General features: G+C 50.4%; 1 protein-coding gene across 20 annotated transcripts in view; it reads right to left on the bottom strand.

The window, feature by feature from the left end:
• Positions 1–1,920: 1,920 nt before the first annotated feature.
• FAM193A (family with sequence similarity 193 member A) overlaps positions 1,921–10,368 on the bottom strand; it is a 199,896-nt gene continuing 191,448 nt past the window's right edge. For all 20 annotated transcript variants that reach the window (XR_012434560.1, XM_065544685.2, XM_074039248.1 and 17 more), the window contains one exon: positions 1,921–2,717. Coding sequence is in view for 19 of the 20 variants with exons in the window: in XM_065544685.2 (XP_065400757.1) it covers positions 2,624–2,717 (94 nt within the window). In the remaining variant the exon portion in view is untranslated. The remainder of the gene's footprint in view (positions 2,718–10,368) is intronic.

Here is a 10,368-nt window from a genome sequence, read left to right as displayed (position 1 = left end):
TCTGAGCAGGGTTGAGAGCTGAGGGTGCAGAAAACAGTAAGCTTCTCAATACAACTGTTCACTGTTAATGTTTACTTTCTAGCTATTGTTATTCTGTTTCATTTCATGACTATTACAAGTTGAGTATGCCTAACCCGAAAGGTTCCAAAATTCAAATCCTTTTGAGTGTTAAGATGATGCTCCCAGGGAATGCTCATTGGAGCATTTTGGATTTCAGATTTTTGGATTAGAAATGCTCAGCCGGTAAGTACGATGCAAATATTCCAAATCTAAAAAGTCTGAAACTGGACACACTTCTGGTACTGAGGATGCCAGATAAGGGATAAGGGATACTCACCCTGTACTATTGAGTGAGTGAAGTGTGAGGTTCCCCCAGGGCGGCCCCACCCTCCCCCACAGGGGAGTGATGTCACCAGGAACCCCAGGGACTCCCATCAAGTCAGGGACCCTGGAGCTGGATGTTCTACAAGCATCCTGGGATGCTGGATGAGTGGTTTCCAGGGAAATAGGGGAAGATCCTTCCTGGCATGGGCATGGCCAGGAGAATGGCTGGGAGCCTGAGGGCCAAAGTGAGCAGGTGCAGGTCAGGGGCGAGAGCAGGCAGAGCTGTGAAGCCGCAGGCAGGGTCACCATGGAGGTGATGGGAGTGCCCAGAACTGGGCATGTCGGGTGGGCGTCTGAGGGTCTCTAGGTCCCGGCATGGTACTCAGTGTGTTGGGGCACCCAGAGTTCCCCATCACCATTCAGGGCCCTGCAGTTTCCCTCAGCAACAGGCATGGTTCTACTCCTCCTCTTCTACATGGAAGAGGAGGCTGAGATGCAGATGTGGGACTGTCCCCCAGCAGTGTCAAGGCTGTCCAAGGAGAGAGCAGGGCAGGCTCTGGGGGCCTGGGCACGCAGCTTCTCCATAGCGCGAGGCCCAGGCCTGGGCCTTTTCCCAGCCCCCACCGCAGTCAGAAGAGGAGGCTGGAGTCCCGGGGGCCTGCCCTGCACTGGGGTTTCTGCCTCTCAAGGACACTACTGTTGTGGTCATGGCCTGACCTGCTTCACTCTCTGCCCTATCATCCCACGAACAAAGCAATGTTCTCTTCCTCACACCTGGAAAAAAAAAAAAAAGCGAGGAAAGCTCCTCATGCTGTACCTCCCCCTGGCTGGTGACCCTTTTTCAGCTCTCGTGCAATCTCCAGAGTTCTAGGACCTGCTGTCCCCACCTCATTCTCCTGCAAACTGATGCCTGGGCGGGGCTGCCCTGGGCCTTGTCTCCCCTGACCTGCCTCGAAGCCTTCTCACCCTCTGCCTTCCTGGTTCCACAGCTCCGGCCCCCATCCCATTGACTCACCCCTGCGGGGCCCTCACCCAGGCTCAGTCCATGAACAGCAGTCCCCAGTTCCAGACCTCTTACCTGGGTGGCTGGTGGCATCCCAGACTCACCGTCCACGACTGGTCTCCAGTCCCACCTCCAGGTACACAGCGCAGGTCTTCCCCTCTTCCTCCTACCTGCGTCCTGTCCACCAGGAAATCCTGTGGCCTCATCGTCCAAATACCTTCAGAAGCTGGCCCTCCCTACCCTCTCCCCAGCCAGGCCCTGCCCTCTTCACCTTCACTCAGGGTGAGGTCATACTTTGATGGGGCACAGAGGCAGGTGGAACATGAGGCTGGGAGAAGTGGGAGCTACTGAGTGTTCTAGGTGGTGAGAAGTAACCATGATGCAGCTCCTTGGGAGCTTTCTGTCTCCTGCTGCCTGCTCTGCCTGGCACACAGAGGATGGCGGGGGCACCAGGATCGCTGAGCTGTTGCCTGGAGAGACCTGGGACCTGATCCGGGGTGGTGCCCTGGCTCCCCCATGGTGTACACATCACCTGCATGCCCTCTCCCACTATCCCCCCATCCCCCCAGCAGAAAGAAGCAGCCGAGGTCTCCTGCTGTACTAATGTATTCCATCTTTCAAAAAGAAAGACATGATTTTAATATTACTTAACAATATGTTAAAAAAGTAGCCAGGCAGGCCTCCGTGTTAATACAGTCGTACACTCTATAACAGACTTGATGGTGTGAGTACTGGGTGGGCTTGTTTTTAACTTTCTCGTTCTGCAAGGGATCTTACACAAGCTGGCTACAAGTCAGGGGGGATCAAACACAAACAGCGCAACGTGTACACTCGGAGACAGTAGATTGTGGAGAACAAAGGAGGCCTGCCCCGCCCAGCCCGCCGAGGGTGGGACGCAGGGGCACAGGAGAGCTGAGTGATGGCCGATACCCCGGTGAGGACAGATGACAGGACAGGGCGCAATGCAAAGGCAACGGAGCCACGTGGATGATGCAAACTCCTATCTGGCCACGGCCCAGGCCTCCAAGGCCGTGGTAGTGGGAGAACTTGGCGGGAACTACTGTTCCAATCCGACAGCACAGAGCTACAATCGAAGGAGTCTCACGCACAGACTACACGCACACGAGCTAACAGCGTGGGCCGAGCATCAACTTCTCGGTCTGGGGTTTCAGGCAGCACCAGCTCCGCACAGCCCTTGGCAAGCACCGCGGCTCTGGGGTGCCAGCGAGGGGCTTGGCTCTTGGAGTGGTGCAGCCTGGCCTGCCTCTCGCGTGTCCCTCTCCAGGCAGTCCTCATTCAGTGGGCAGCAAAGGTGGCTTTTTTCAAGCTAAAATTGGACCAGTTGATAGACAGTCTTTGTCGGGTCTGTCTAGCAGAATCCAAGCAGAACCTGCAAAGACAAAAAGCCAAACAGTCACTGAAGGAAACCGCCCACAACCAAGCTGGTGCTCGGCAAAGCCTATCACGCTCCTGTTCTTGCCAGAAACTCACTGCGGGGTCAGGGGTTTGGATTCTCGGTGAGGGGCATGGTGTCAAGGGTCCCCTCCAGGCCCTGCCACAGGCTGCACTTGAGAAGGGGAAAGGACTCGGGAGGAGGAGTGAGTGGGCAGAGGGAGTCCTGAGAAAGAAAACAAACTTTTAATCTGAGAACTGTGAGTCCCCTTAAATTATCAGGCCCAGGCTGGGTGCGGTGGCTCACACCTGTAATCCCAGCACTTTGGGAGGCTGAGGAGGGCAAATCACTTCAACTCAGGAGTTCGAGACCAGCCTGGGGCAACATGGTGAAATCCCCTTTTGTTTTTGAGACAGGGTCTCACTCTCTTGTCCAGGCTGGAGTGCAGTGGCAGTTTCGGCTCTGCAACCTCCACTTCCAAGGTTCAAGCAATTCTCTGCCTCAGCCTCCCGAGTAGCTGGGACTACAGGCATGCACCACCACGCCCAGCATTTTTTTTTTTTTTTTGAGAGGGAGTTTTGCTCTTGTCGTCCAGGCTGGAGTGCAATGGCGTGATCTCAGCTCACTGCAGCCTCTGCCTCCCAGGTTCAAGTGATTCTCCTGCCTTTGCCTGCTAGGATGACAGGTGCCCGCCACCACGTCCAGCTGATTTTTGTATTTTTAGTAGAAACAGGGTTTCACCATGTTGACCAGGCTGGTCCATACTCCTGTCCTAAAGTGATCCGTCCGCCTCGGCCTCCCAAAGTGCTGGGATTATAGGTGTGAGCCACCGTGCCTGGACACACCTAGCTAATTTTTTAACTTACTTTTTTGAAATGGAGTCTCACTCTGTTGCCCAGGCTGGAATGCAGTGGCACAGTCTTGGTTCACTGCAACCTCTACCTCCCGGGTTCAAGCGATTCTCCTGCCTCAGCTTCCCGAATAGCTAGGACTACAGGCACGTACTACAATACCCAGTTAATTTTTGTATTTTTTGTAGCTTCTTCCCTGGCCAAGCAGCTTTTTTTTTTTTTGAGACCGAGTCTTGCTCTGTCGCCCAGGCTGGAGTGCAGTGGCGCAATCTCGGTTCACTGCAACCTCTGCCTCCCGGGTTCATGCCATTCTCCTGCCTTAGCCTCCCAAGTAGCTGGGACTACAGGCACCTACCACCACGCCCGGCTAATTTTTTCTATTTTTAGTAGAGATGGGGTTTCACGGTGTTAGCCAGAATGGTCTCGATCTCCTGACCTCGTGATCTGCCTGCCTCGGCCTCACAAAGTGCTGGGATTACAGTTGTGAGCCACTGCGCCTGGCCGCCAAGAAGCTTTTAGAGAGAGCAGAGGCCTCAAAAACATTGTATACACATATAGCCTAAATATCAGCTTCTAATTAAGTCAACTTTCAACTCTAAAGCTGTTTAAAAGCATTCCTGTGTCAGGTTTTAGCTGGGCAAATAGTCAATATTCTTGTTTCTTGGTTTTTCCTTCCTGAAATTGACCATCAAGAAGGAGGTTTGAAGCTGGCCACAGTGGCTCATGCCTGTAATCCTACTGTGGGAGGCTGAGGTTGGAGAATCACTTGAACCCAGGATTTGAGACCAGCCTGTGCAACATAGTGAGACTCCATCTTTACAAAAAGTAAAAAGTTAGCCAGGAGTGGCAGCACACATACGTACGTGCCTATGGTCCCGGCTGCTCGGGGCTGAGGTGGGAGGATCCTTGAGCCTGGGAAGTCAAGGCTGCAGTGAGCTGTGATGGTGCCCCCACACGCCAGCCTGGATGACAAACGTGAGACCCTGTCTCAAAAATAATAAAGCCTTGCTGTGGTGGCTCATGCCTATAATCCCAGACCTTTGGGAGGCTGAGGTGGGTGGACTGCTTGAGCTTACAAGTTCAAGGGCAGCCTGGACAACATGGTAAAACCTCATCTCTACGAAAAAATACAAAAATTAGCCAGGTGTGGTGGCACACACATGTAGTCCTAGCTACTTGGGAGGCTGTGGTGGGAGCATGCCTTGAGCCTGGGAGGCGGAGGCTGCAGTGAGCCTGTTGCCGGTGGCAGGTATCTGAGTTGCTGGTGGCAAATCCATACGTGTCTGCAGCAGCCTCAATTATTGCCTCCTCAGATGAAAGAATCTGACCAAAGGCCATAAGGCAGAAGAAGAGACTGAGGCAAGTTTTAGAACAGGAGTGAAAGTATTAAAAAGCTCGGCCAGGCGCGGTGGCTCACGCCTGTAATCCCAGCACTTTGGGAGGCCGAGACAGGTGGATCACGAGGTCAGGAGATCGAGACCATCCTAACACGGTGAAACCCCGTCTCTACTAAAAAATACAAAAAACTAGCCGGGCGAGGTGGCGGGTGCCCGTAGTCCCAGCTACTCGGGAGGCTGAGGCAGGAGAATGGCATAAACCCGGGAGGCGGAGCTTGTAGTGAGCTGAGATCTGGCCACTGCACTCCAGCCTGAGAGACAGAGCGAGACTCCGTCTCAAAAAAAACCAACCAACCAACCAACCAAACAAACAAAAAAAACAAAACTCACAAAGCTCTAGAGCAGAAACAAAAGGAAGGAAAGTGTACTTGGAAGAGGCCAAGTGGGCAACTTGAGAGACAAGTGCCCCGTCTGGCCTCTGACGTAGGGTTCTAGATGTTGGCATACTTGAGGGTCTTGTGTCCCTTCTCCTGATTCTTCCCTTGGGGTGGGCTGCCAGCACACACAGTGGTCTGCTAGCCCTTGGGAGAGAGCATGCGCAGTGTTTACTGGAGCGTGTGCGTGCTCACCTGAGGCGATCTTCCCTGACCGGTGGAATGCACCTGGAAGGTCACACACCAGTTAAACTCCACCATTTTGTGCCTTAGTGCACATGCTTGAGCTCACGTGCCCAACTCCTGAGATCTGATCAGGAAGCTGCTGAGCACCAGCTTCACGTGTTTGTCTACTGGGGAAACTGCCTTTCCCTGGTGCTGGCTGGGACCAATGACTATTTTAGGCAGTGCAACAACTGCCTAACCATCACTGATGGTCGCCTGACGTCCCTGGTGGATGGAGGAGGCCCTCCCCTGCCCGGCTCACGCCTAACTAGTTGCCCTCTGTAACAAGCTGAGAATGTGCCACTGCACTCCGGCCTGGGCGGATAGAACCAGACCTTGTCCTCTCATCAAAAACAAAACAAAAAAAGGTTTTGGAGGTGGAACATATTTGCTTATTAGAGGTCTAGGGTAATCACTATTTAAAGCTATTTGTTTTTGAATGTTTTAATAAACTGTTTCGTTTCTGAGTATATGGTTTCATTTAGCTTAGGAGAAGGCTAAACAAAACAACAAAAAACCCCTATCATATTCTAAATGTAAACCAGAAATTTACAACCATTCAAGGGCATACCTGCACAAATGACTCAAAACCAACACACACAGACATGCATGAGACCAAAATTAAGAATCCCTTTATGGCTTTAACCAAGGTCTCTAAAGAGGGAACAAAATTTCAGCCCCAAGCCCTCTCAAGAGCAGCTTAAAGAAAGTCTTGCTAGCTGCAAATAGGGCGTAACCCACGTCGGTCAGGCCATATTTCCGAAGGTCTCGGCTTCTCAGCTGACAGTCTATGCACAAATGCCAGGTGGAAGATTTAAAGAGACAGGAAAGTAGAAAAATGAAACTGCCCATGGGACTAGTGCCAAAAGTTGGGAAAATGAGGGAAGGTAAAGGCATGGGGTTGGGCTGGGGTGGTAGCTCACGCTTGTAATCCTACCACTCTGGAAGACCGAGGTGAAAGATACCCAGAGGCCAGACTGGACAACATAAAGAGATGCCTTCTCTACCGAATTAAAAAAAAAAACAACTGGGCTGGGTGCGGTGGCTCATGTCTGTAATCCCAGCACTTTGGGAGGCTGAGGTGAGGTAGGCGGATCACCTGAGGTCAGGAGTTCGAGACCAGCCTGACCAACATGGAGAAACCCCGCCTCTACTAAAAACAGAAAATTAGCCAGGCATGGTGGCACATGCCTGTAATCTCAGCTACCCGGGATGCTGAGGCAGAAGCATCGCTTGAACCCGGGACGCAGAGGTTGCGGTGAGCCAAGATTGCACCATCGAACTCCAGCCTGGGCAACAAGAGTGAAACTCCGTTTCAAAAAAAATAAATAAATAAATAAAATTTTTTTTTTTTTTTTAAATTAGCTAGGCACGGTGGCGCATCTGTAGTCCCAGCAGTGAACTGTGATCAGGGCGCTTCACTTCAGCCTGAACTAAGACTTTATTTTTAAAAAGTCTTTTGGGGTTTAAAGTTTGCTCACAGATTCCTCTGTCCCCGCTGGCACCACCTGTGGGCTGCTAAGTAGCTGTCTTCAGTAAAAAAGGATTTATGTCCTACCTTTAGGCAAACATGAGAGAGGTGGAGAGAGCCCCCTGTACTGTCTTCAGTTCAACAATACCCAGTATTTGAGAGAGGAATGTTTTAGCTTCCTTTAGTAGAAAAGATGACAAATGGGTATCCCAAATGGTCAAATCATAAATAATTTTAAGTAAATTCAAATTAATTCCTATTAGTGGTTATCCTAAGCTAAAGGTATCCACTGAGGAAAGAAATCTGTAGCGGCTCTAAGGAACTGTAACTTTGTTTCAAATCCAGTTCAGCAGGAATGCTGCTTAGCTAATTCCCTGGATGACAAAGTGAGAGACCGTGTCTCAAAAAACAATAAATAGCCGGGCGCGGTGGCTCACGCCTGTAATCCCAGCACTTTGGGAGGCCGAGGCGGGCGGATCACGAGGTCAGGAAATCGAGACCATCCTGGTTAACACGGTGAAACCCCGTCTCTACTAAATATACGAAAAAAAAATTAGCCAGGCATGTTGGTGGGCACCTGTAGTCCCAGCTACTCGGGAGGCTGAGGCAGGAGAATGGCGTGAACCTGGGAGGCGGAGCTTGCAGTGAGCCGAGATCGCGCCACTGCACTCCAGCCTGGGCGACAGAGCGAGACTCCGTCTCAAAACAAACAAACAAAACAATAAATAAAGATTTACATCCTTAAGTGACTGAGAGCACTCTGTAAAACAAACTTCCACATCTCTTGAGGGCCAGGGAAAGAACTCACCTTCATGCACCAGTTTAAAACTAACAGGAATTGGTCACAATTTTTTTTTAAGATGGAGTCTCGCTCTGTTGCCAGGCTGGAGTGCAGTGGCGTGATCTTGCCTCACTGCAACCTCCGCCTCCCGGGTTCAAGCAATTATCCTGCCTCAGCTTCCCGAGTAGCTGGAACTACAGGTGAGAGCCACCACGCCCAGCTAATTTTTGTATTTTAGTAGAGATGGGGTTTCACCATGTTGGCCAGAATGGTCTCGATCTCTTGACCTCATGATCCACCAGCCTCGGCTTCCCAAAATGCTGGGATTACAGGCGTGAGCCACCGCGACCAGCTGGTCACAATTTTTTTTTTTTTTTTTTGAGTCAGAGTTTTGCTCTTGTTGCCCAGGTTGGAGTGCAATGGCATGATATGGGCTCACTACAACCTCCCCTTCCTGGGTTCAAGAGATTCTGCTGCCTCAGACTCCAGAGTAGCTGGGATTACAGATGTGTACCAACACACCTGGATAATTTTTATTTTTTTGGTATTTTTAGTAGAGGTGGGGTTTCACCATGTTGTCCAGGCTGGTCTCAAACCCCTGACCTCAAGTGGTCCACCCGCCTCGGCCTCCCGAAGTGTTGGGATTACAGGCATGAGCCACTGCACCTGGCCCTGGTCACAAATTTAAGGAGAAAAAAGGGTCCGAATTACAAACAATGGGAAGCAGCAATTTTAAAAGCATGCTGTGTAATTTAGGACAAAAAATTAAACCAGAGGAGGAAGGGAGCCAAACTGCCGATACCGGGACCCGGATCCCATGCTGTGAAGCGAGGCCAGAGAAGGCAGTTTTCCTTCTTTTCCCCTGAAACCCGAATCTCTCGCCTCTTTAGAAAGGGAACGGGGTTAGAATCAACAACTCAAGTTTTTAAGAAAAAAGAACAAATTAGGAGAGGAGGTGATTACAAAAGTTGTTTGTCAGAGTCAGGCTTGGTGGCTCACGCCTCTAATCCCAACGTCTGGAAGGCCGAGGCAGATAGAGCACTTGAATCTAGGAGTTTGAGACCACCCTGGGCGACATAATGAGACCCGTCTCTACTAAACATTTTAAAAATTAGCTGAGATTGGTGGCCCACGCCTGTAGTCCCAGCTAGTCAGGAGGCTGAGGTGGGAGGATTAATTGAGCCTGAGAGGTCAAGGGTGCAGTGAGCCAAGATCATACCACTGTAATCCAGCCTGGGTAACAGAGCAACACTACTGTCTTAAAAAAAAAAAAAAAAAGTTGTCAAGAATTCTCATTGGTTGATAGAAATTATATTGATAGTGACTGCCTATAAACTGTTAAACTATAGGATATGAGTTATCTAGTATATGACAACATTAAGAGGTTAATTTACCGCTACTTTGGCCACACTCTATCTAGAGTCTATACAGCAGGTGGATTACTTAGTTCGAGGTGGGGGAGGGCGTAGGATGTGCCTGCTCTCACATTTCACTGCCTCTCTGGATGTGATACTCTTTTTTTTGAGACAGGGTCTTACTCTGTTGCCCAGGCTGGAGTGCAGTGGTGCAATCACAGCTCACTGCAAACTGGACCTCCTGGGCTCAAGTGACCCTCCCCCACCTCAGCTTCCCGAGTAGCTGGAACTACTAGTGTGCCACCATGCCCAGCTGATTCTACTTTTTGTAGAGATGACGTCTTGCTGTGTTGCCCAGGCAAGCACCTTCTATATATATCTATATATATCTACACACATATATATATATATATTATTTTTTAATTAAAAAAGAGACAGGGCCAGGCGAGGTGGCTCACGCCTGTAATCCCAGCACTTTGGGAGGCTGAGGTAGGTGGATTACCTGAGGTCAGGAGTTCGAGGTCAGCCTGGCCAACATGGTGAAACTCTGTCTCTACTAAAAATACAAAAAAATTAGCTGGGCGTGGTGGCAGGTGCCTGTAATCGAGGCTACTCAGAAGGTTGAGACAGAAAAATCGCTTGAATTTGGGAGGCGGAGGTTGCAGTGAGCCAAGATTGCACCATTGCACTCCAGTCTGGGTGACAAGAGCAAAACTCCATTTCAAAAAGTTAAAAAAATAGTAATAATAAAAGCTTCTCAGTTGACTGAATTCCTCTCTTCTGTAACCCTTAATAACTATATGCACTTTCTCAGCCTGCTTTTCTTTTTGTTGACATGATTTCTGCCAAGAATAACGTAAAGCTTCATGGACTGGAAAGTTTAAATTCTTTCTCTAGCCTCTGTGTTTTTTTTTTTTTTTTTCAGACGGAGTCTCGCTCTGTCGCCCAGGCTGGAGTGCAGTGGAGCGATCTCGGCACACTGCAACCTCCACCTCCTGGGTTCACGCCATTCTGCTGCCTCAGCCTCCCGATTAGCTGGGACTACAGGGGCTCGCCACCACGCCCAGCTAATTTTTTGTATTTTTTAGTAGAGACAGGGTTTCACTGTGTTAGCCAGGATGGTCTCGATCTCCTGACCTCGTGATCTGCCCACCTCGGCCTCCCAGAGTGCTGGGATTACAGGCGTGAGCCACC

Source organism: Macaca fascicularis, chromosome 5 (assembly GCF_037993035.2).
Source record: "Macaca fascicularis isolate 582-1 chromosome 5, T2T-MFA8v1.1".
Lineage (NCBI taxonomy): Eukaryota > Metazoa > Chordata > Mammalia > Primates > Cercopithecidae > Macaca > Macaca fascicularis.
This window is presented reverse-complemented; position numbering and strand designations above follow the sequence as displayed.